At 36.7% G+C, this 27,262-nt stretch overlaps 1 protein-coding gene across 1 annotated transcript in view; it reads left to right on the top strand.

Moving 5' to 3' along the window:
• Positions 1-27,262, top strand: part of LOC309586750 (uncharacterized protein C8orf34 homolog) — a gene marked incomplete at both ends in the record, with an annotated part of 200,211 nt that overhangs the window by 127,483 nt on the left and 45,466 nt on the right. The window contains 4 exons of the mRNA XM_082304141.1: positions 4,451-4,536; positions 9,658-9,731; positions 20,517-20,637; positions 25,340-25,842. Of these exons, the coding sequence (XP_082160267.1) occupies positions 4,451-4,536; positions 9,658-9,731; positions 20,517-20,637; positions 25,340-25,842 (784 nt within the window). The remainder of the gene's footprint in view (positions 1-4,450; positions 4,537-9,657; positions 9,732-20,516; positions 20,638-25,339; positions 25,843-27,262) is intronic.

The following is a 27,262-nucleotide window of genomic DNA, read 5'->3' as shown; positions in this document are numbered from 1 at the left end:
AAACATCCTAAATGCTCAAGTTCAGCAATGCGCTTATCATGGGCATGATTTTAAACCAAAGAGTAATCTATTTAGATAAATATGTTACTGAATCAAAACTGCAACATTTGTTTTGTATCACCTTTGTGCATGCTGAAGTAATTTTTCATTTTTCCAGTGAAAATTTAAGACGACTGAACTTTTAAACAAACAAAAAAAAAGGAAGGGTTTTTTTTAGGTAGGTTACTCCCACTTCCAATTACTGAACCATCACTAATAGAATAATTAACACAGTAGATCAAGGTAACTTACATGGAAATAATATAAAATCTTTGATAAGGTAATAAATCTTAAACATTTGTAGAAAACATTGTTTTGTCAAATATTAAATCAAGAGGAAATATTTTCCTAATCTGAATCCTAAAGGAATCAACATGTTTTCTTTTTACTGATTTTAGTCACTGCCATTTCTTAGATAATACTGTGTGTGCTTATAGATAGTTCAGGTGTGTGAAATGACCTTTTCAAAGTAGCGGATAAAAAAAAAAATCTATAATTTCCATCTTAACTCTTTTTTTCCTATTTGCTGTTTCCTTCCTCTGATGAGGCAGTATAGGATTTTATTATGCTGTGACTCATTCAAGGACTATAGATGAAATTGTTTTGTCCTCTTTTTGCATACTCTTGTTGTATCATATTTTCTAAATCATACTGGCAGTATGACTGTGTTTCACACACCCACAAGCTTGTTTGTAGTGATAGACCCAGTATAATGCTGTTGTACCCATCCTGTAGAACTTATTCAGAATTCCTTTGGTCCTGAAGTCCTTGGCAGTTTTCTTGGAACAAGTCCTACAGAATGCATTTTTGGGTCAGAGGAAATTGAAATATTTGCCTGGAGGTCGTTTGCCTTTGTAGCTCTTGAAGCTCCAACATGCAGCTGGTTGAATGTAACTGAAATGGCCTCTAAGAAAGAGATCACACTATAAACAGAATGTGTATAGAAAAAAATGTTGGCTATCAGGTATCAAGTTTAGACTCCCATTAAAATATTAATAGCTGAAATAATGTTTTGGTTAATAACTGTAATAGTCCATAAAGTACTAGTAAGATGGTAATTCTTAGTATCTTGGTTTTTTGTCTTTTTTTTTTTTTAAGAGTACATATTGAAAATAACAGCTAAGATTTTCCAAGCTAGCCACCAGTTTGGAAAAGCTCGACTTTTTTTAGATTGCTTTGCAAACAAGGATATGACTCTCATATACATTGCTCTTTTCATAGTCGCCTTATTACCTTTTTTTGCTAAAGGGATTTCTATCTGGTATCTGGCAATAACGAATCAAGTCTACCTTGGAGTTCACACTTCTGTGTGCAACTAGTCTGCAAGAAAAAGAGTTGGAGATGAAATTGCTTTTGTAGTACCAGGGACCAGATAAGTGGATCTCATAACTTAGGCCTTCCAACATTAATGATGCTTGCAGCATGGTGCAACACACTTTTCTTGGAAGACAGTCAGCAAGAATAAACCAGAGAAGAAAGTAGCATAAGCAAGGACAGATTAGAAAATACATGTCTGTATAATGAGCTTCTGAAGCATTCAGAAGCTCTTCTAGATGTATGCTTCTTTCTAATCTATTGCTTAAGAATTTTTAAGTGTTTTCATTTTACTGTGGAGGTGTCCTATGAATAGTATTGCTATTGAAGAAGAAACCAGAATAGTCCAAGTAACAGAATTCTTCTGGCGAGCAATAGTGTTTGTGACTTCTTTTGTTGCTTGAGTCACATGAGAATCTATTGCAATACGAATCCACATGTAAGAAATACATAAATAAGTTGAAAATTGGATGTGAAAATGAGGTCCAGATATGTCAAACATCTTATTCACCCATCCACCCGTCCATCCACCCACTCAGTTCACCCAACCATTTCCTTCTACAAAGGGAAATCATATGAAATGGCTTTTCTGACATTGAAAAGATTTTTTTTTCATGTTTTTCATGAGGCAGTGGGCCACTTAAATATATTTAATTTCTAGAATCAGATGAGAATAATTTCAGTTCTTCATGTGTGGCTTGGATTTATGAAAATATAACTGCAATATAAGCAGAGAAAGTTGGAGTAATTTTCCTTTTAATTAAGCACAAATGAACTATCAGCATGGCCACAGAGAAGAGTACATCACTTCTGGTTCCTGCAATTCCATGCATATCCTTATAAGCTTTAATATGTGCTTGCAGTAAACATGCATATGTATGTAATGAAGGAGGACAGGTGGATTTTAATGCAAAGGGCAATGATGCGATTTTTGAGATCTTCTTTTTTCGCGTGGTTATTTCATTTGCAATTTGTTTTCTCCCTATTCGAATATATTTATGATAATGGTACAGAGTTATTTGCTTCTGTTTGACTGTCATCTTTAGAAGAGCCTGTTTGACAAGCCAGGCTTTTTAAGAATTGGTAACTAGAGCATTACAAACCAGGTATAGAGCTGTAAAGGATTGATAGAAGTCATTTTCAAAATTAGGTTTACGGCTTCTAAGTTTTATGCTTTTGTTGCCTTGAGGAGTTTTGTGTTCTGTGGAACTGGATCCTCAGGTAAGAGTCATTATGAATTTACATTGAGCTTTCTGTCATAAATAAACTGTCCCAGGGGCAATAAAAGGAGATAAAGTAATTGTGTGTGGGGGGAATGGTTAGAGAAGGTACAAACAAATAGATGACTTATGGATGGAAATATATTAGATAACTGTGAGAGTCATAAAATGTGAAATTCAGATAGGGCAGATAGGGGGGTTCTGCTTGGTTTCAAAGGTTGCTTCAAAGTTTAGTGTAAAACAGCTGCAGAGAGTGAGAAAACAGAGTAAAAGGAACTTATTTTAAGAGATAAGTTATTTCTTTCCCCAAGGTTTTACTTCAATGCATTTTTATGATTCCTGGGCTTTGCAAAATTGAATTGCATTTTTCTTATTCTTTTCATGTCTGAATAAATTCAAGGTAAGATAACCTTTATGTAAATGGCAGTTATATTGTGTTAAGAGCTACAAACCATTTCTTCAGAGCAGAATCTGTACTCAGGATTCATGAGAGCCTCAAGAAGGATGGTGGGACTCTTGGGATGCTCATTTAAAAGAACAGATACAAGGGCTATTTTTGTAAATCGCTGTCAAGGCATTGCGGTCAGCTGATGCAGGAGGAAAGCCTGAAGATGAAGCCTGCCATAATTACTGTACTTTTTCTTTTAAAAAGTAACAAAGGAGGAGGAAATATTCTTGTATGTATTTCCCTGTGGTGGGTTCACCTTGGCTAAGGGCCAGCCCCCCACCCAGCCGCTCGCTCACGTACTGCCCTCAGCAGGACGACAGGAGAAGATAGGATGAAAAAGCTTGTGGGTCGAGATAAAGACAGGGAAATTGCTTACCGGTTACTATTGTGGGCAAAACAGACTTGGGGTAAATTAATTTAGTTTATTGCCAATTAAAATAGATGTAGGTAAAGAGAAACAAAAAGACAAACATTAAAAGCACACCTTACCTCCCCCCTTTCCCAGGCCCAACTTCAGCCCTTCACTCCAGACTCCGCTCCCCGCCCCCTGAGCGGCGCAGGGGGGATGGAGAGGGGGGGGGTTGTGGTCAGTCCATAGCAGCTCCTCTCTGCCCCTCCTTCTCCCTCACACTTTTCACCTGCTCCAGCGTGGGCTCTCCCCAAGGCTGCAGTCCTTCAGGAAAAAAATCTGCTCCATTGTGCGTTCTCCACAGGCCACAGTCCCTGCAGGACATATCCACCTGCTCTGGTGTGGGTCCTCCACAGGCTGCAGTGGGTATCAGCTCTGGTGTGCTCCTCACCATGGGCTGCAGGGGAGTATCTGCTCTGGAGCATGGAGCACCTCCTCCTCTCACCTTGGTGTTCCCTCTGCTGTTTCCCACTCTTTCTGTTCGCTGCTCTTCTGCCTGTGTGGCATTCTTTGCTCTTCCTTAACTATGTTTTCTCCAAGGCGCCATTGTTTTGGCTGAGGGGCTCAGCTGTGTCCTGCCGTGGGTCTTTTCGAGGCGGATGGAACTGCCTGCATCTGGCACAGGTCAGCCCCAGCCTCTCCTCACCCCTGCAGCCGTGCCACTGCCAACACCTTGACATGGACACCCAGTACTGTCCTGTTCAATTAAAATATTTTTGAATGTAGTGAAGGAAGCTTGCTTTCATATGCACGTGATACCACCAAAACCCCACTGTTTTTAAAATAAGTCTTACAAAGTTACACAAGCTAGGATTCAGTTGACTGTTTCTTAGAGGCTAGTTTTGTTTACTAGACATTCTGGGATGATGTGATTGAACCATGGATGTTGGCTTTTCAGCAAAGCTACCCTTTAAATTAGGACAATGTTGTAAGTAGGGTATGTAGTCAGAGATAACACTTATGTGTCTTATCTATGGAATATGATTGCAAATGTTTTTGTTCCATTTTTCCACAATTCAGATTGCAAGGAGATAATTTGGCAGAAAGGCCAGAAGATGTCTCCATGGTATCTCAAACATCTGAGCCAGCAGTGTCAGAATCTGATGGTAAGTTATATAAAGATTTGCTGCTTATAAAAAAACCCAAAAACAAACGCCAACATCTTGAATTTAAGAATAGAGGTTATGTCTGTAAAAGAAGATGGAACACTTCCAGAGTGTTCCTGGGCATTTGAACTCAATCATTTACACTTCAAATCTGTTAGAAGAGCCCCTAACATGGTTTTTGTCATGGTCAATTAACACTCCAGAATAATTCCTAGGCATATTTTGGGAGTCGCCTTGGGCCAGGATTCATTCTTAGTGGACAGTTTGTATGTTAGCACACTATTTTGGATGTAAAATAGCTTAATAGCATAGACGTGGGCTGTTCATTGCCAGTTGGCCTCTATGTCTTTGAAACATTTAATTTAATACTACAAATGCATCCACAGGATTCAAATAATATACAGTAAAAATAAAAAGAGTTATAGAATTTCTCCCATTTTTAAACTAAGTATCAGAAATGCTTCTCTGATCTCTCCAAGCGCCACTGACTAGAGTTAAAATACAATAAAAAGGAGTTTATACAATAGCTCTGAAGAACATTTTTTTCTCCTCAAACAAACATAATCATACATTGTGCTAATCTGCAGTCAGGACACTTAGCCTTGTTTCAATTTCTGCTGAGGTTTTTGAACAGAGTAACACCTGAAATCTAATGGAAAAGGCACTTCCTAAGGGATATCCTGCCAGAGAATGCCCTGCTTTCCTATGAAAGATGAAGTTGATGAAGGTTAACTTTATCTTAGCTGTCACTGGAGTGGAGCCAGAAAGGAATAGAGGTTTGGACAGAGAATCTGCAAAGAGAAATCTTTCAGTCCATTCCCTTACTGTTGGGCAGAACCAGCCGAGTCTATTAATTGGAGGATTTGATTTGCAGTTTAGTCTTCAGCAGCCACAAAGTTAGCTATGTTGATTAATTAATGCAAAACAAATCGGAACTGACTTTTGTTGTTTTTAATTATCCTACTAACTGTTTTCTATTTAGTGCTATTAGCTGTGCTATTAGGAATGACGGCAACCTGAGCTTTCCCTCATTTCTCTTGCCTCATTTGTAAACCAGTGTATGTCAGCATTAGTAACTAGTATGTTTTTAAAGACAAAGTTTTTCAAGCTGGTTTTGTGAGAATGCATGGCTTCATGTGGTCATGCTGTTTGTTTTTCCTTTCATCTACCATTGATAACTTTATAAAAAAAAATTAATAGGGGACTCAAAATCTCAAAATATGATGTTCTTACAAGCTTGATGAAGATTGCCAGCAAGAGAGACCAAGACTGGTGACTGCACTCAAACCCTGTGAAAAGAAGGAGAAATTCTGTTATAAGGGTAATCCCCAGGAAGGGAGGTGGTGGTGGCTTGTTTGGGATAGGTAAGGGCGTATGCAAGCCTGAGATTATTGCAGCAGAAACAAGTAGAGGGGTAAGATGTACATGTAGGAAAAAGTTCTTCAGTTCCTGAAACAATTTGTTTTGAACAGATCTCTGCCTTCCTTTTACCTTCCTGTGTACCTTTGTTCTTAGAGTGGAAATATGCCCACTTTGCCATGCCATCTTCTGAAACTGTAGGCTTCAATAAAATAGTAAGCTATTTTATTGCTAAGTGGCAGAGGCACCAGGATTAAAGAAAGTGGAACTGTCAGAAGGTGCTGGATGCTGTGTAATAATGAAGCTGGATCTTTCATGGTCCCAGAATATGGAGCACAAGAGTGCTATAGCCATTGTAACTTGGACCACTTTATATGCTTCTGGATACACTGTGGTCAAGAGGGATATAGAGAAGATGGAGAACGCTTTCTGTAAAAAAACACCTCCAATAAAAATACAGGGAGTAAAAGTTAGATAGATAGGTGGGGCAATGACATTCATGTTGTTATAAATACATCTCTCTCATGTCTGTGAATATACATGAACCTGTTAGTCATATAGCTAGAAAATAGCAAAGCCCCTAGGGCAAAAGGACTGAGGTCAACAGTGAGGTACTGCCAAATTTCTGTCAAGAGGTGCTCTCAGAAATGTTCAGTCTTTCAAAATATATTTTTTTTTCCTAAAATCTTGGCTAGTAATACATTTTGATTTGAAAAAAAGCACAGCTGGATTTTACAAGTAGGCACAGACTAGAAACAGGCACGGACTCAGGCAACTGCCCATTCTATCAATCTTTCCTATAAATGCAGCAGATTACTTGCTTTCTGTGCATCTGATATTTATTTCCAATAAATATTATGTATGAGAAGAAGATGATAAAAGAGACTCCTAAAGATATAGTTAGAAAACCCTAAGTGACCAAGGCATCATGTTGCACTGAATTTTTAGTTATGTCCTGTTAAGAATGTATTATAACATGAAAAAGTGACTAACAGGCTTCACTTACCAGGTTTATTTGAGTTTATTTTCTGCTTTTACTTATCAGTACCAATGACCTTACTGAGAGAAAAGTATGCATTGGGAAGTGCTGATGTAAACCATTTGTTCAAGAATATGCAAGCAAGGTGCTGATGCACAGCGAAGTTGAGTGTAGCTTTGTTTAGATAATGATCCATTTCTGGGTTAGTGGGAAATTGTTAAGTTGTTAGATCTGGAGCATCTCTCTTGTGGATTTCAGATGAACTAGGTTCAGAAGTAATTGGCAGCACATCTGATCTAACAGCCCTTATAAATAAGCATTATTAAAGCAATTCCACCTAATAAAGTCAATGTAATAGCTTATGTAAAAAGATCATCTGCAGCATCAGGCACTATACTGACTCCACGGGCAATCTGGATCTGGTTCTAATTAACCACTACACTGATTTCCCTCTAGTATAATCCTGCTGAACTGGACAGAGTTGTGTTTGATCTAAGTAGTAAAAAATGATGGGAATCAGATCTCAAGATCAGAGAACGCAAGATGCTTTAACGCTGCAGTTTCTTTTTACTGTCCTAAAACTGTTTCTCTTTCCCATTGTACAACTTCACAGGAAAGAACTAAGGGAAGAATTTAATAGCTAGGTTCTTGATTTTGATTAGAAGCAGCAGCTTCGGTGACCACACAGCAAACTTCCCCTGTAGATGCCAAGCCTGTCAGGTTTGTCTCTTGGATCAGTCCTCCATTAAGCCTTGCTCTTGTTCTGTACAGATAGATGAGGAGAACAGCTGAGGCTTCAAAAGATAGGCACTGCAACAGGACTGATCCACTAAAAATCTGCATCTGTCAACCCCCAGTCTGTTTTTCAGGTCGGGGGATTGTAGAGGTCATCTGCTACTGTGTATTTTTTTTTTTTTTTTTAATTTGGATATTAAGAAATAGTATCACTAAAGGATAATTGTTCATTAAATCCCAGTTGCGTATAAGTGCCATAGGACCTTGTTTCACTTGTTTCAGTCTCTTTTGCTGAAAAGTACCGTACCCTTTGAGTGAAAGCCATGATATAAGCCAGGAAAAGAAGACATTATTGCAAATAGGATCTTTGCAGTCTGTGCATTCTTGTAGAAGGAAGCTTAAAATACTATAACTTATTAGGGAGTAAACTCTTAATATTGGATAAATGAAAAGCGTAGCACTTCTAAACTTCTAAACCACTCCTCAATTTGTCTGAGAAAAGCTGTTTGTAAAATGAGTTACTTTGCAGTGAAGTATGCAACTCTACGTATTTCTGGGGTGTGGGCAAAGACTTGTTTCTTTTGTGATTCTACCTGGAATAATATAATTGGACTGAAAACAATAGATTATATGGTACTATGCCACAGTGTGTACATGTGGTATTTCCTATTCTATTGTGTTATTAGATCTACAGATTACGCTGTGATGCATAATAGTTAGTTTGCTAAATAAATTATACTAAGCAAATTTCACATAAGTAGTTCAGTCGCTATCAAACAGGAGTCACTGGTTTTTATTATTTGCAGTTAGCCAGCTCCTGTTTCTGTCCGGTTGAAACTAGAACGTCTACTTGAAGAAACTTGAAAAGACTAGGATATGTGGCTTCTACATATTGTTTTTTCCTTTAAAGTGCCAGTATACCAGAAAGTTCAAAACAGGCATTTGGATGTAGAGGAAAAGTTTGAAACTGGGGATATTCAATAGAAATAGGAACGTACGAAATACATATAGTGCTATTCCAGATGGAACTGCATGGCCAGGGTAAAAAATTAGTAAGGATGCAAATATGTGGGAATTAGGGTTGAGAACTAGATATGACAGTGGCAGAAATGTGGCATCATCTCCCAATTCCTGCACAGTTCTCTGACCACAACTTTGCATCATCATCACCTCTTCTTCCTCCACTTTCATTTGTGTTTGCAATGAATGTGGTAACCATAGTTGCCGTACTTCAGTATAGTTCTGTCTTTTAGCAAGTATATTCTGAGTTGTTTAACAAATCAGGGCACTCTGGAAACATAAGGACCTCCCTGCTAAATGTCCAAATAACAGCAGAACCTGGGGAAGCTCAGGGCATCTTGCTTTCTTAGGCAGGTTATGAACAGCAGCTAAGTGCGTAGCAGACTGTCAAGCAAAGAGTGAAACTGCAGAGCTTGTTACTTGTAAATTGCTTTCTCTGACATAGGTACATAAATTCTGTTTTAAGTCATTATGTATGTTTCAAAGAGGCATTCTAGACTTCTCACCAAGTCATGTTGTTTTACAAAGGTGGCAGTATGGGCAAAAATTATAGCTTGCATGGCTTTTAAACGTTATCTAAAGTGACCAGAACTTCTTACTTCAAGGATTTTAACTATATTCTAATTATTTTAACAGAATTAATGAAATTTAATTTTATTGATTTTCTTAAAGCTGAAGATCCACTGCTGACTTGTGTAAAGGACAAGCAGTATTTAGTTTTAATAATAAAAATAATAAATAACCTACGAGACACCTTGGCAGCTGAAGGAAGCTTGCTTATCACTCTAATTGTGTTAGAGACACTGTTCCACATTGTGTTAAGCTTATAAATTAAAATCAGACATAAAATCAGACATAAATTAAAATCAGACATAAATTAAAATCCATTGAAGTGTAACTGAAAAGCAGTGCGTTTACAGTAGCCACATTTACCTTCCCATCAGTTAATTTATAGGCATTTTATTTTCAAAGTGACTAATGCTTACTTAATTAGAGTGATTTACTTCTCTTCTACCTCTTTGGAACAGCTCAAGAACCCGGGGTTGAAACACTTACGGAAGATATTGATGAATTTCAGAGTGCCTCTCAAGTGGCAGGATCTGTAAGTATCTTCCCTTATGCATAATCCTGTATTTTTTTAAAATAGTTTAATAAAAATTATATTTTGCATAAACATAAAAGTTGTGCTTGCCAGCACTGTCATCCTAGAGAGTTAAAAACTTAATTTACCTAACTCTTCTGAATTTTCAGTTCTCTGGCTGTTTTAATTTTTTCATTCTAGGAAGGGTGATATTTTGAAATAAATTATTATAAGTCATACCAAACCATACATTGTTGGACTTACATGTATAGCTCCCATTGAAAGTGCAGTCATTTTATACTATGTCTGTATGTTCTTAAATGTTAGTCAAATATCCATTTTACCAGATAATATTCAACTTTACAAAATTAAGAGAACAAAATAATTCAAACTCTAAATTTCATTATGAAATATGACATTATAATATCTCAACTATAATTTAGCTTTTTGGTAACATTTGCTTGGAAACTAATAAACAAGAGGTGTCTATTTAAAATTTATGGCTAATTTATATTTTTTTAAAGAATGCAATGTCATGCTTGGTAATATTTTCACCAGTTTTTTTATTTCAAAATTTAAGAAAATCTTTGCAGATTTGCAGTTTGCAGAAAATAAAACCAGCAATAGAATAATTTTTGAAAAATTATATAATCAGATTTTTGGCGCTTGTTGCATGGCATCAGAAATTTGAATATCAGTTAAAGAAGGGATTGCTTTTTTCCTAAGGCAAATAACTTGACAATAGTTGTTTAGTTTTGCAAAATTTTAGACAGCTATTAGAGGACACATTAATTCCTGTTCAACCATAACAATACTGGTTTATAGCACACTTTAGTGTTGATAAAGTAAGTGAAAAGAAGGGCTCAGTATTTGTTAGCTAAGGAAAAAAGGGCAGTATTAAAGAAAAAAGAAAAATGGCAATGCAGACTGATCCTGCAGTCTTTCAGGCAGCTGATTAAGTGCTACCAATAAAACTAAATAATACTGAACATATACTATTTTTAACCAGAATTGTCAAAGCAGTTGGCAGATACGGAGTTCCACATCGATTCCTAAAGCTCTTTGAGAGCTCGGAGTGCAAGAACCTCACAGAGCATTTGCGGATATTGGGCAAAAGGAGTAAGGAGCAGAACTTTAGCTGCCACTGCTTTGAGCTTCTTTTTCAAGTCCCCTTTCTGCTTCACGCCAGTGAACAGAGAGGCATAATAAATTTTGCAGCAGTTTCTGAACCCATTTTTTTCTTATTGATTTGGACCCGCAGCTACCAGCTTTGACTTATCAGTTCTGCAGACATGTAACATAGGGAAAGAACAACAAATAAATTGAATTACACAGAAAAATAAAGCTACAAGGAAAACAAAAGATCATTATGTTTATTAGCAAAATCTTACTAGAGAAATGTACAGCCTTCAACTGAATATTTTTAGATATATGCTCTGTGTGTGCATACGGACAATGTGTGCATGTATCATTTAATGCTCTGCTAGTTCTAGGCATAGGTAAGGTTGCCCGGAGCAGTAGACTGCCAGAGGCAGCAAAGTTGCCTGGGCTGAACCTCTGAAAGCCACACTGGCTATTGTTATGGCCAGTGCTGCAAAGAGAAGGCAAGCAGAGCAGTTGCAGCTATCGCTCTGCCCCCCCAAGCTCTCCCTAGGGCAAAGGCAGCTAGCTTCACTTTCCTGAGCTCTTGGAAAATTCCTTTGCCTAAGTTACTAAGGATCCATAAACAGTAACTGTTAGTTCATCTGCTTTTGGAAGGTTTTGTGTTTTGTGTCTTAAAGCTCCTGCTTAAATAGTGTGTAGCTAGCTGATTGTGTACTTTTCTCTCTTGTATTTTTGGTTGTTATTTTTGGTTGCTAGTCAGAATAAGATTCAGCTATCCAACACTGTATGTCTGCCTGCAACTGTATCTCCTCAAAAAGAAAAAAATGATCCAACTGTTCTTGTTGCCTTTTAGGGCTCTGAAGGAATAGAGATCTGTTCCATGGTCCCCTAATAACTTCCAGTGAAACTTATTCTTTGACAATCTTGACATATAAAATACAGAGGTAAAACTGAGGTTCCTCATAGGAAGGCTGTGAAGATAAATACATTCTTGCAATGGATTCCCACAAATCCTTCAAAACAGTAAGAAATACGCCTGTAAAATTACTTCAGAATTGATACCGAAATACATTCTCGTGACTTGAAATGATTTTCAGATATTATATGAGATACGAGATACTAATGAGATACAAGATGAGGGAAAAATAGAATAAATATGATGTTGATCAGACATTTCTCATAAATTGGACAAATTGGTTCATGGCATTCACTCAAATGTGCTTATTACATGTAAAAATTCCTGATCTGGTTCAAGGTGTGCCATGTTTAATACTGGTACTGCATTCCAATAGGGTAATTTGAGTCTGTTGCTAGTTAAGTGGATCATTATCATAAATTTCTCTCTACTCATGTATATTTGACAAATTTTCTTTCAAAGTGCCTCGGCCTTCAGAGGAGAAGTGTTTTGAGAACAATTGTGGGATAAAACAGCAAGAATTATGCATAAGGATCTTTAGAAAATATGTGTGTCGTGTATAATTCCACATGTAAGATCTTTGGTGTGGAGACTAGAGCAATCTGGATACCAGTACTTAGAAAAGATAGGTAACATCTATGTCTATAACATGGTTCATTTAATTTTTACTATGGTTACATTCTGATTTTCTTGTAACATTGTATATGTTTACTGTTCTATTTCTGAAGAATCTGGAAGTTTTTGTGATTAGACCATTTTCCTTTAAACCGTTTTTAATAGAATTTTTTGCTATGCTTTATTTTTTACAAAGAGAGTTGATATTTGAAAAATCCATAACTTGTATTTTCAGTGCTGCACAATCCCCAACAAGGCGTACTGAATGAATAGACGAGTAAAGCTAGCAAAAAGCAGTTTGAAGTATTTACAGGAATCAGCACTCTTCCCAAGTGTTTTGCAAGGATTCAAAGTGGAAGCAAGCATTCAAGATGTTCTCAGAGATCCTAGTTTACTGCAGAGATCATTTTCTGAAAAATATTTAAAGTAACAAAAAGTGCTAGGCAAAATACAAAGATTTTTCTTGAGATTTTTGCAGTGTGCTGAACTCAGTGTCCTATTTTACTTCATGTTTCTGCAAATGAGTTTTATAAATATTTGGCTAGCAAGCTTTAAGAAAACACTGAAGTGATGCTAGGAAAAAATTAGGTGGGCTGGAATGCTGACAGAAATGGAAAAGTAAGGTATCAGGGGAAGTTACTAAATTTACAGTGACTAACAGAGAGAAAGAGGGCACATGCACTGGGCAATTCACATTGAGTAGCCTTTGCCTTCCCTTTGAGTTGCTGCTTTTACCACCTGGATCTAACAGGACTCATGCTTATTGGGGTTTTTTTTAATGTGAATCTTTGCATTCACTCATCTTGCCTTGCATGTGCACATAAAAAGGTATATTTTTCTTTGCAAATTATCCATGTAAGGCAAACCAATCCAAGTGTAACAGAAACTGTGGGAAAAAAAGTTGTCCAACTGCAAAAGGCATTTCTGCATGAATTTGCCTTGGGTTTTTACTCTTTATTACTGTGGGAAAAATACTCTAATGAATTGTTTTATAAAGGTGTTTTGTTTTAAAAAAATTTTCCCCTGTTTTCCCTACTGCTTTGGAACTTTTCAGTTGTTTTCCTAGAAGGAATACACACATGGATTTTCTGTGATAAATACAGAAATTCCTTAATGGTAATTCAATTTGTGAAATGACTTGAGGCTTCATGCAAAAGGAAAAATTAAGCTTTTAATTCTTGCTATCAATATATGTTGAATACAGCTATATTCCAGTGATACATGATTTAAAATGTAATTGTTAGAGATTTTCTTACCTTTTCCCACTATTTTCCCTGGGAACAATGCCAAGAAGTAACTTAATTACGTGTAATTGAGTATAATCGACAGCATAATCACGCAAACTTCAAGTGTTTAAATAAATCTATAAATTATTTGCTGGATTGGGGTCACTGTTTAGCGTTAGCATGTTAGTCATTAAAATAAGTTATAAAATAAGTACTTTAAGGTTCCACTGCCACATCAGGAACAAGAGCAGTGTGCCTGTGAGGTATGAATGAGGTAGTATGAATTATACAGGTCATATTTATATATTATACACACAAAATCAGTGTGTTCTGATACAAAACTTTTCAAATCCAAGTTGACTTTTGTAAGTATGTGGAAATTCAGGCACAAATTTTAACTTTAAATTTTAAATCTTCTGTAAAAATAATAACAAAGAATATTAGATAAGTGCAACTCTTCCACAGCAAGTCCAAAAAAACCTGCAAATGTGTAAGTTTAATTGCTATTAGCTAAATTAACAATACAAGATAGTAGAAGAAGATAATATCAAGGTTCTTGGGAAATAAATGATATTTCCTGCAAGCAGTTAAGCAAGTGGTTTGAATTACATACCTTGAACCTCTTTGGTTGAGACCTCCCCTATGTAAAACAAATTCCATGAAATAGACATAGCATTTCGTACACACAGCTGCAAAATAATTATTTCTTCCTTTTAAAATTCTCTTTTATTTTGGAGAGCACCTGAAGTACTTAAATTTTTTTTTCACTTCTTTTTGCTGATATCATGTTGCACATTGGAAAACTTGAGCCCCCCGGGTGCCTGCCTGACTCCTGTGATACGTGGTGGGGCTGCCCTATCTCCCTGCCCGAGCCCCCAGGTCCCCCGAAAGGCCCCCGCTCCTCACAAGCTCAGTTCATCAGACCCACTGGCAGGCACCGCATGCAGCGTGTGGTTAGTGCTTCTAAGGAGACCTTTCATGGGGCAGACAGAAGGGCAGATGTCTTCTGGAGTGAAAATACTCTTATTTGAAAATATTTCATCCTCTAAAATGTAATTTTAAATTGAAAGAATTTTCTGAACTTTAAAAAAATATATGTTAAAAGAAAAAAACAAAAAATCAATGAGTGCCTTGTTTTTACCTGTCTAAAAATTTTGGTTTCTTAGGCATGACAAATTCAAAAATGTTAATCCAAATAACAGTAAATAAAACAGGACTGAAGCTTAGAAAAGATTATTTTAGTTACATTTCAGAAACTGAAACAAATGTGATTCCCAGATGCCCACATATTTCCGCTTTCCATCTTGCCTGTAAACAGAAAAACTATGTGTAAGTTAACTCAAACTACCACTTTTTTAGTGTAAGGTTTAGCATAAAATGTGCTGGCTGACTGCCATGGGAAGCAAAAAGCTTGTAATTTCAATTGCATGGCATTTCAAGTAGAACAGGCCCTAATGTGGAAGATGGGGATTGGACGTGGCTGCCAATATTGCAACAGAGCTCTGAGAAGGTTTATTATTTTTACAGTCCCAAAAAACCATGTTGACTAGCTCACCCTATGTCCTTGAATAGACTATGGAAGCTGAAAGATTAAACATTTGGTGAACTCTTACAGAAAATGCATGTTGTGTGAAGAATCTTCAAACAAAATATTGCACAAAAAGTTCCACTGCGTGAATAGCAACTGTCCTTGCCAGCCGCTTGGTCAGAACGGAAGGGATGCTTGCAAACAAGTTGTTCAGTAAAGGGGATTTTTTTTTTTTTTATTCAGAGGAATCTCTGTCAAATGTGTCTATTTAAGATATTTAAGCTATTCAGCAAAGAAATGGTAGGTTGTATACAGAAAGCTGGGCATGGTTGTCTTTCTTACAATATTATGTCCTGAAGTTACCAATACAATTTGCACTTGGTCAGCAAAACTATGTGGAAGAAAAAAGTTCAGTCAAAATGCATGGCATATATTTAGAGCTTGCCAGGAACTAATTAACTGGGTTTCACCTCCTTTTCCTCCTTTCATTGTGATCATGCAATTCAGGTAGTCTTTAAAAATAAGGAAGCGCTTTCTCTTGTGAGGTGAGGACTGTTTCCACACCTGAAAAGAGATTGTGTGTGTGCATGGATGTGCATGTGGGTACCTGCATGTTTTACTCTGAAGCAGGCCAAAATGGCGTAGAAATGTAATGCTGCATTGTTTATTAACATTTTTTATGGTCAGCAAGAAAGAGTAATTTATTTTCCAACAAGCACTTGATTTCCAGGTGATGTAGGTAATTCGGAGGCCTTTCTCTTGGCCTTAGTTATTCTGAAATGTTGCACCTCTGTAGAACTCCCCAGGTGTCAGTGGGTATTACACAGCCCATGTCAAGTCGGCTTGATGGTGAGATCAAGACATTCACATCTGCACTGGTTTTTTTTTTAGGGATAAAAGCTATACTGATGCATGCTGTCAGACTAACATTGTGCTGCAGATTGAAGCATGTATAGTGATCTTGAAAAGACTTTCTTATTGTTATTCGTGACCTCCTTAATTATATTTCTGTTCCACTGTAGCATTCCCAGTAAGTTATGGCATTTTCCAGAAGTTCAGGGAACCAGTGATGAGAGAGATTACCTTTGGCTTTATTGTTTGTAATTTTTTATTTTAGCAGGAATTTGACTAAGTGATCTAGGTAAAAAAAGCATTAATGAATGTATTGTATGTGAAGAAATTATGATGATATGTAAAGAAAGCCACTTAAGAAATGGGCATGTAATTTACTTCAAAGTTGACAAATGTATCTTGAGGGCTTTGTTTGAACATATTTCTGGTGCAAAGAGACAAAGTTTGAAGGTGATGAACAGGGCCTAGAGCTGTCTCTACAAGTCAGAAAGACAAGGATGTCTTTCAGGAACACTTCATATTTAGATCGTGTTAATCCTGTTAATTTAAATAAGCCATTTATAAATTTTGTGCTAATATTTATAAAGCTTAATGAATGATCAAGGGCAATTGTAGTTTGGAAGATACTGAAGGAACTGGAAGGACTTCTGTGCACATACTTGATACATATATGCTATATTTTTCAGCTACTTTCAGTCTACTGTCATTATCATTAAAGTCCAAGTTAACTGACATTAGTATTTTACCTCTACAATTCCTGGTCAATAGATAGAGGATAGGTTTTGGTGAAGTGGAATAAGAAGGTTTAAATAAATGGCCTGCAAGCCTGAATCTCTTTCGTAAGTGACATATCTGAACTGTTGCCATTCACCCAGTGGAGAGAAGGGCCACCAGTGAATCCTGCTAGGGCTGTACAAATTCATTTATCCTTGCATTTGAACTGACATGCTTCCAAAGCCTCCTTGATAACATCCCCTACTTGCAGCTTGTGTGTATCTTTTAGGAATAAGGTTGTTGCATAAATTGTGTGCTGGAGACACTGAGGACCTCGGTCTGTGTTTACGCTTTATTCACTTAAATGAACTCATAGTCTCAAAATGTTAATTTTTTTTTTTTTTTTATGTTCAGTATTATTTAGATACATAGAAAAAAACATTACCTGAGCCTGCCTCCAAAAATGTTGTTGGTTATAGCCCTGAGATATCTAGCTTCAGAGAAGGAACAAAAAATGGTTACACCACATTTTTAATGTCTTGTACCTCTTTTTTTACCAAATGATTATTATTTTCTATCAAGTGAGAAGCTAGAATGCACTATTATAAGCACATAATTATCATGAAATTAAATTGCTAATATTAAATATCTCACCTTTCATAACTAGTATTGCAATACTGTTCTGGTCTTTTGTGAAGCTATTGCCTGACAAAATGCCATAAGCTTATGATATTACATAGAACAGAAAAATGCACAGGAAGAGCTACAAAATTTGGAGAAAAAATTCGTCCAATGTTACCTCATTAATTTCACAGGGTGTTGGAACTGTGTATCTCAAAGGGAGTTTGAACATATAACAATATGTAAGGGTAGAGACTGAATATATATAAATGTATTTGTTTTAAATCATATACAAGATTAATATTTATTCTTAGAAAGAATCTATACATCTGTGCTACATCCAGAACTGAACACAAACTCTGTATGTCTTTGTAGCTGTGTGTTAACAGGATAAAGGCAGACACAAATATTAAATGCATGTGTATACCGGCCTTTGTGTGCCTGTATGTGCTTATACACGGGCATATCTGTATGTCTTACACGAACTTATATAAGATTTTAAAACCTGTATTGAAACATACAAAGGTATTGCTGATGTTTGATGATCTTTGTGATCTGGAGTCTCCTAACTGCAAGTGATTTAATTTAAACATTACTCATGTTTTTATAAACGTCTAAAGCACTATCATGATGACTACCATTAAAGAATCATTTTTCTCCATTTATCTTAGATTCTACTGCAGGCAGTAGAGAGCTGTCTTTACTCAGACAGTCACTGTCATTGTATGTGTCTTACATGATTGCTGTGCATAAAGAAAAGAAGTACAGTAGAGGAAAAGGCAGAATATAAGAAGAAACAGTAGAAGTTTGTAGAAGGGAAACATAACTCCATTTCCAGAAAATAGGACATGGAGAGTGAAACCCTCTCACCAAGCTAACATTTGGAAGTCTGTCTTTTTAGGAGATTAGGGAGTTATTGAAAACCCATAATAATTTGCTTATGATAAACTTGAATAGTCGGAGTTAAGAATATTAGAAGAGCAGTTTGGTCTTCAAGTATCACCATAGATCACTGACTAGTTTTTATTCCGTAGTTCATCAGAGCTGTATTTGTGCATGAAATTGTATATTCAAAAAGGATTCATCCTTACAACCTTGGGGATTTTTTCCCCCGTAGCCAGTCTTGCTGTTTTTTCCCCCTTATGAAAATATACACTATAAAATGTGTATAAAAATGGCCTTTTTCTGCCATAGAAATCTGGGGACAAGAGTATAGCTAAAAATAGATTGAAAATTAAAATATTACAGTTTTGTTACAGGCTCTATTCGCCCTTCCCATCTCTTATTTGGTTTGGTTTATTTCAGAGGAATTGTTCGCAGAATAAAATATTCTTCCATCTAGAGACAGATATTGGGTAACTAATATCTATTAGAAATAAACATTTAGAGATGTGAGTAATTTAATACAAATTAATATTCTGTAGTGACCTCAACAAGCCAGATAATGATTTGGATGGAGAATTCACAATGAGGACTGAAGTGACAAATGCTCAAAATCTCTTTGGGGAACAGGTGAATCAGGTCTAGTGATATGTCTGAAATAAATGTGTTTGCAGGATCAGTTCCACTTCTGAGTAACTTACTGTTTTATTCATCTGTTCTTGTGTATTTACCTGGGATTAAATATGGGTAACTTTAACCAGAGCAGAACTAGTGTAAAAAACAATTGGCAAAGAAAAAAATGTCATCAGTGTTCTAAAAATGTTGTGAGTTAATAACAACAGAATTATCTGCAGCTTCGAACTATTTCGTATGCTGGTAAATACAACTAGGCTTTTTTAGGTACGCACATGCAGCATTACAGTATAGCTGTGGCTTTATAAATATGAATCTGTGTTATCATATTTTAAAGATACATGGTTCACAATGAGCGGTTGCATACAAGGCAGTGTTTATTTGGAACAGATTAAAAATAATGTAAAATATATCCCATATAACACTTCTGTAGAATTATGCCTACTTTTCTAAAAGAGAAGGCAGCTCCAGTGTTTTATGTAGTGTTTATGGTTAAAGCAAATTTTTTGTGAATAGAGATGATATCAAACCTGTATTTTCACGTTCATCCTTTGAACTGTGGTACACGTTTCCCTATGACATGAGACCCCAGCCAGAAAAGTACCACCACGTGTTGGAGCTATCTGCAGCAACCCACGTGCCTGCTGGTGATACCGCTCCAGACGGGCAGACTGCGTAGCAGCAGAGCCCTGTATGCCTTCCGTCACCAGCATCACCAGTTTGGGTCTCCCTTCTCCGCTCAATCATTCTTCTCCCCGAGATTACATCAGCTTAATGTCTTTGAAACCATGGCCCCTCTCTAAATTTGTTTGACGTTTACCGAAAGATTAAAAAATTAGTAAGAGGTGAATGACAACTTCTGAGACCATTGCATAGGCCTTGTTTCTTTAGGAAACCTGGGATATCAACAAAACCCCCTAGACTACAGATGAAATGTTCTGGTGAGGTAATAATGTAAAATTTATTTCGGATAGGCTGTTAAGAATACTTTAATTAATGTTTTTGTTTGTTGTTTTTATGACCAAGTCTTGCACACTCGGTCATATATTTTTTGTGTATTTCAAATAAACATTAAAAAAACTTATCAAGTTTAACTCATATTATATTTTAAAATCATTCCTTGAAACTGCATTGAGTGGGTTCCAGAAAATGCAGATAATTCTGAATACCACAGCCTTCACTATTGAAGTGACTGAGGAGGTGGTCTGTTTGCCGGCATCCCTTCCAAACCGCTATGTTTCCCTGATGATTTAGTTGCTGTTCCTGAAAGGAATACTTCTTGCAGTGATAAAAGAGCACTGGCAATTTTGATTAGGAAATTCTGTGATATTCCCAGAAGTGCTGCTTTGCAGAGATACAGTGCCAAATGTTATGGTAATTTAAAGTAAGTGCAACGCCCGCTGAGTAACTGGAACTGCACAGAATGCAAATCATTGAAGAATTTGTCCTGTTATGATGTGTCAGCGTGGAACAAGAGCTTGTGTGAAGGTATACAGTTGAATTACTTTAGAACTGTTGATTTTAAGTAATGCCTACTATTTATGTTATTTAAGGTAAGACGTGATATTTTGTAATGTTTTGCATAAAATGTTATATATTCTACATAAAAAGCACCAGAATCACTGTTATAAATGAGGACACCACTTTTTTTATTGTTTCACCTGTAAATGTGAAACTAGATTAAAAGTATTCCCTTTTCTTTTTATCTGTGTAAGTCTCAGACGGTTTGGACCCTGGATGCCATGGGTGTCAGACCTGGAGGTTCCCCAAGGCAGAAACTCTTAAAGGACTCCTTAGCAGCAAAAGAACTTCAGACCATGGAAAAACACCTAGCTGGTATGTATGGTAGCAAGGGATCATAAAACGCCTAGCAGCACTCACCCAGCTAGCTCTGCCAATATTTTAGACAAAGGAAAAAGTGATCTCTCTCGCATGCAACAGATGAAACAGATAAAAACTTGATGAAACAGATAAAAACTTTAAACTTCTCTTTTTCTCCATTGAAGAGAAACAGCGCAATTATTGTTGTTTGTAGATGTAATGAACTTTGCTGTAATTACAGTAAATACAGTAATTAAAAAGTAATTAAACTGCATTAAATATGCTGCAGTCTCACAGCTTAATAATGCACCTTTATTTTTGTTTTCGCATGTCACAAAGACTTATGCAATAAGGAGGTACTGGTGCTTCACGTACAGTTAAGTAGTCTTTAGAAAAGGCTGCAGTGGACCTTTAGCTTGAGAACAGATTGCTTTGCAGGAAAAGCCCACCTTGTTCATGAGAATTCTGGCTAAGTGAAGTCTGTTAACTTGCGTGTAGTGGACCATCGGCAACATCTTTGGGGTAACCATTTCTAAAGGTCAAACAAAAAAACCGTTTTTGTCAGTGAAAATATGTTTCAGAGCTCTATAAAAATTAATAAGGGATATCCTAGAATATAGTTTGCAATTTGTTGTTCTTTGTAATCAATATTTTCTATCTTCAGCTTTAGTTATAAAGTATGACATAGACGTGTAGGATGGTAGTCCTATATTATGCATGCTATTTGTTATATGGTGAAAGCTGAGCTTAATGGGCCAACCCTATGAAAAGTAATGCAGACCTGGAATGTAAACACTGTATTTGTAAGGTGGAGGGAGAAATTAAATTTATCTGACCCTTCTTTCAAGTCATTCAGAGTGAGATAGAGAACTTGCCACTTTCAGTGTGATTTTCTAAAAGGCTTTGGACGTTTATCCTGCCAATAATACTGGTGTAAAGGGCTTGGGAGCTGTATCCTCTTTAGAGAGAGGTACAGCTGTTGTACTTCTGTCTAGGGGCTGTTGCAGCTGAAGTCAAGGCAGAAAACAACACTATGAGCACAATGAGGGAAGCTTTTTAAAAAAAGTTTTTGCTTGTAGTGGAGCAAGAACTAAAAATTATGATATCTACAAATGAAGACATTTTAGACATTTTTTGTTTCTGACATCAGAGATACTGTCATTCAATTTTTTTTGACAGGTTCAAGTCACTGTAGCTGTTAGAGATGTAGCCATTGCCAAACTAGACTGAAAATCCATGAGCCCTCTCTCCAAGCTGAAACTGCCAGGAACATCTAGTGGGAACCATGAGACCAGCAGGCCAAGCTGTGGTCATCAGGTTTCTGTGGCATAGCAGGGACCTGAGTACTTCAAGGGCCTCTGCCACTGAGTAGCACTTGCCTTCCCTTGTGTTGCTGCAGCTGTCACTCAGGAGGGGCCCGGTGAAAATCTGCTGACTTTGATTTATGTCCTAACTGGTTGCACTTCCATGGTTGTACAAGCTGTTCTTGTATGCAGTATGCTCTGAAACATGCAGTTCCTTTAGCTCTCCCTTGACAAAGCTGACAGTAATAACTACCATATTCAAACGAATATGGAATTTTAAATACTTAATTGACTGTAAGCTAACTAGCTACATTCACTTAGTCTTCGAGATTCAGTCTGTTGTTGTGTGACCTACAAGATCTTCTCTCTCACGTCAATGCTGTTGTCATTTGGCTTTGGGCCCATTATTTCAGTAACGCTGTAACATGGGGTTCACTCATCCTACCATTCAGTAATTTTTGTCTGCCTGAGAAGTTCACAAAAAACCAGCCCAATTATTAGACATTGGACTGTCGTATTCCTAATAATTCATGTCCTATTATAACACCAATGCTGCCTGAGACAATTATTCCCCTCACAGACAAGCATAACATAATTTCCATGAAGAATCAGCTCAGAGGACCTCAGATAATAACGCTGTGTTTTTGCTTAGCCTTATTTGTCTCATACAGTTGCAAAAGTTCAAGTGTCTCCGATATCAGCAAGTCTCCTTGTTTCAGTTCTCTTACCAAGCACACTGGAACATACTAATTGTACCCAATACTAGGCAGTCACTTAGATGCCTGAATTATGAGTGGGGTTACCTGTGTAATGATGAAATGTGGTCCCCTGTCTCACATACACCTTCGTAAGGAGCCTGGCTTTCTCTTATGGACTATGTGCTGGACAAAACTCACTCCTAACTCAAGGCACAATTTGGTGCCTGTGCCTAAATTAGGGACTAGCAACAACTGCCAGCAACTGCCTCAGTACCTTGGTATTTGAAAGCAGCATTGTTACAAAATCAGGTATTGAAGCAATCAGTTTTCTCTTCCTTCTTTACATATGGCTCGTAATATTTTTGTCTAAGATCCAGTCTCTTATGTTACTGTGGCTGCTTTATATCACATGCAAGAAGAGAATATAATTTTTTTGGTAGTTAATTCCAGTATCTTGCCAGTTTGGTTTGTTACACTGAGTCTGTGGTCATTGGACACTTCTGGAATATATTTAATCACAAAAAGGACTGTTAAATGCATAAACAGTTTGTAATGTAAGCGCATTATGAATCATATCCTTGTTCTGGTATTTCTGATATGAAAGTAAAATGCCTTTGTGTTGCTCTGTTGCCTGCATTTTATTTTCCTTTAAATGACATTGGCAAGGGATTTGAAAAATCCTTAGTCATAATTCAATTCTGGTATTTACTATGGATCAGATAATACTGTAAGGCTGGAGATGTGTGATTTTTTTTTTCTTTTCTTTCTGGTTGAAAAGCTGATATTGAAGCAAAATCAAAAAGAGGATGTGTGCTAAATAAAACTGAATAATTACACTATGAAACATGTTAATTATATGTGGAGAAATTATTAGAATAATTGGTTTATCTGCAGGCTTGATAACTACATGGAATTAAGGAAACATAAGCCAGAATAAAATGTTTATTTAACTCTTATAAAATCATTCAATATTCAGATAATTTCTTAGCCTACTGGATCATCATGGGGAAGCTAGAGGTCTGTAATTTTGCAAAGACATAGGCTATGCTGAATCTTTAAAAGAACATATTCCTCATTTGGTTTAAATCAGGTAGCACACATTGTCATTTATTGACCCCCGAATTTTTGCCAGGCATCTTACCAGTTCCAAAGTGATGTGTATTGATTTTTTTAAAAGCATAATGGCAGAGTACTTCAAGACATAATTATTTCAAAATGGAAATAATTAATTTTAAGAGGTCAGCAAGGTAGCAACTAGAAATATTCTTAACTGTGTGCTAGAAACAATAACTATGTTTTGAAATTTGCTAACAGCAAAACATTTAACCTTTAAAGAGTTGAGAGGCACTTTTATCTGAGGCTTTCACAACTACTTCAGTTTTACCAGCTTTTCTAGTAATAGCATTTGAAATGTGTGGAATATCTTGTATTAGACTAGTAACATTAAATTAACATAGCTTATTTTCCTGTTTTCAAGGTGTTATTATAAAATAAGTTAATGTTAAAGGCAGCACATCTTTAATTATTTTACATATAGCATTCCTTTTATACCTACAGGTAAACACAAGTGAAAGAAAAACTTATTTTCCAATATGCAGTTTAGAATCTGTTTCTTTTAGGACTTTTAGAACCTGAAATTATTGTTATCAAAACAAAAATGAAATGCTTATTTTGTATAAGTTCACTTAATAGGTGTTTAAGTCAGTAGAGCCTTGCTGATCTACAGCTTCTGGGACTGTGACTTGTACAGTTTAATGGGACATGGCATTGCTTTTCTAAAGATAACCAACCGTCCCTATCAAAGCCAAGTTACAGTAGAGTACATGCAAGTGAGAGTGAAAATTCATAACAATTGTGTGAGATTATAAACTTGAGTAAACTGTTCCTTAAGCTTAACATTTTCACTTGCGAGGACTAACATGCAATGCTAACTTAAATTCTAGCTAGCCTCACCTAACTTTCTTGGATGTATTTGATTTAATTCATTAGAAGCATTAGTATGATTTAAATGAATTCAGAAGACTCTTTTCATCACTAGCCCTGATCTGTTCTGTTTTTAAATAGGTTCTTATTCCTTATGGCTGCATGAGGGGTAGGAACTGGACCACCAAACGGTGGCCACATTTTCTCCTTGGATTCTAGATGTTGGTGACCCCATCACCTGCTGTGGCACTGAGGGCAGGCCAGAGCACAAAATTCAGATTCAGACAGGATCACAGATCCAGATGGGCCAGAGTTCAAGCGTTATTTCCCCCAGAGTTTTGGTTGGGCAATAGACAGAGAGGTCAAAAGCAAAAGTCTCACCTTGAACCAGTTTTGGATTGCCCTTCGCTGCAGGTGAGGGTGGCAAGTTTAGCTCACTGCTCCATTTTGATTTGATATTAATGAGAAACTGTGCAAAAGCCTCAGAGAGATAACTTTGAAGAAATGAGAGGGATTTTTATAGGTTGTATTGATGTTCAATGAAGTGATAATATTTCATTTCTGTGGGGTAGCTGTGTTTGCAGTAAATCAAATGTAAATAATCTTTGAGGAAATGCTTGTCAAACATTTGAACTGTTAATTGTGATGCCTTATATTTTAAGGGTGAATACTTTTTCTCTGCACAGCTTCGGGTTGTCACTTACATTGAAGCAAATCAATAAGAGTTTTAAACCAGAGAGAAACAGAAAGTGAGTTTCTTTCTTTTTTGTTTGTGTGTGTGTGTGTGCACAGATATTGAGAAGGACCTAGCACTATGGGAAGAAGCAAGGCTCTCAAGAAGCCCTAGTATCCAACATCATAATTTAGTTACATCTGACCATCAAGGCAATCTTCAAGCTACACAGGGCCAAAATCCAAGGCCTCAGGTGACAACTCAGATGGGGAAGAACATTCAGCTCCAAGGAAACAAATCACCACCGCTGCCCACTAACAGCAGAACACCGGTCTCCAGTGTTGCAAACAGTAGGCCTCCAACACCCAGTACACAAACCAACAGGCCACCAACTCCATCAACTCCGGGGAGCAGACCTGTGACCCCAAATAGCTTGCTGTCACGGCCTCTTACCCCTAGCAACCAAGGAAATAGGGAAGGCATCATTAGTATGCAAAGAAGCAGATCTTTGACATCTAAGAGCCAAATGGGGAGGACCCTCAGCGCTGCTTCAGGGCTCTCTGTGCAAATGAGTGGAGACATTGTTGGAACTGTCACTACTCAGAGAAGCAGTTTATCAGAAGTAAGATTTTCAATTTAATGTTTTTGCTATGTTTAAGAGCTGCTATAACATGAAGACTAGATTGTGTTTTATGTTGAAGTAACATCAGTATACCTAATGTAAATTACTACTCTGAAAAGAACTTGAAATATAATGATGAGAAAATTAGCAAGGAAATACTGCTCAGCTTTGAGAGGTACTGATTAGAGAATGTCAGGATTATTACAGAAATTACACTGAAACACTCGTGCCCCCCAAATTTTCTATGAGCTCTGTAGGGTTTTGCCTGCATGACGCATAGCAGTTTTATTAGCCTTACAGTTTCTATGAGGTGCGTACCTCTGGAATATTAACCACAACTTTATCTAATCTTTATGATTCCAGGGTATTTTTTTCCTGCCACACTGGCAGTGCATAATAGTTCCTTGGTCTGCTTTTTCTTTTATTTTTTGGACACATTGGAATGATTAGTTAGGCATCGCTTAATGGACAAATTTTCCAAAACACAGAACTGAGCTGCAACGAGAAAATGTGCAACATCATTGAATCACTGTTTAGTACTATGTGCATGTTAACTAGGCTGATTCAGAGCATAAAAACGTCCTGTCCCATATTAATGGCTTTTACAGCATTAGTCTCTGTTTAAAAAAAAAAACAAAAAGTTGAAGTACCTTGTAAATTTTGAGTGGGATTCTCCTCTGCTAACCTTAGCTGCCTTAAAGATAACTTTAGTGTGTAGGCAGTGGAAACAAAAACACCTGTGAAGGAATAGCCCTGCCGTTTCTCTCAGATACATGCCTTACAAAGGTGAGTTTTTTCTCAGGAAATGCCAGTCCTTCTATACTGACTTGAGAAGGACCTATATGTCTATATTGCTAATTTTTTAATGGTGGAATAAGTCAGTTCCCACCATTTGTTACCAATCTCTTTGTAATCCATTTGTCAAAGCCTGGAGAGCTTTTTTCCAAGACTGAAAAAAATATCATACCTTTAGATAATTGTTTCTGAGAAGTATCAGTTGTTTTAAAAATCTGTTGGGTATGACACTTGACACAATGTATTATCAGTCTAATGACTTCTTAAAAAAAATTGAAAATGTTGTTTATAATAATATTGCTTAGAGATGGTTGTAGGAAAATTAGAGATTTGATACCTAGTATAATCTTGCAATTAAGTATATGGCCTCCGTTATTTATTATGAAAGAAAGGAAATGAGGCGCAGATAACTCTAAAACTAAAGAATTTGGGGAGGAAATCTTACTTAAATTTGGTGGTGAAAAAAATCCTCATTTCGGTGTTTGAATGGCAGTGCACTAATCCCATCACTTGACCTCCTTCTTCACCAAGAATTGGATATCCAACTTAGACATGAGGACTGAAGGTGACTACAGTTCTGTTGAAAGTATCTTCACTGACAGCTGATACATTTTCAAACCAGAAG

Source organism: Platalea leucorodia (assembly GCF_965183815.1).
Source record: "Platalea leucorodia genome assembly, chromosome: 1".
Classification (NCBI taxonomy): Eukaryota; Metazoa; Chordata; class Aves; order Pelecaniformes; family Threskiornithidae; genus Platalea; species Platalea leucorodia.
Note: the sequence above shows the minus strand (reverse complement) of the source record. Positions and strands in the feature narration are given on the sequence as shown.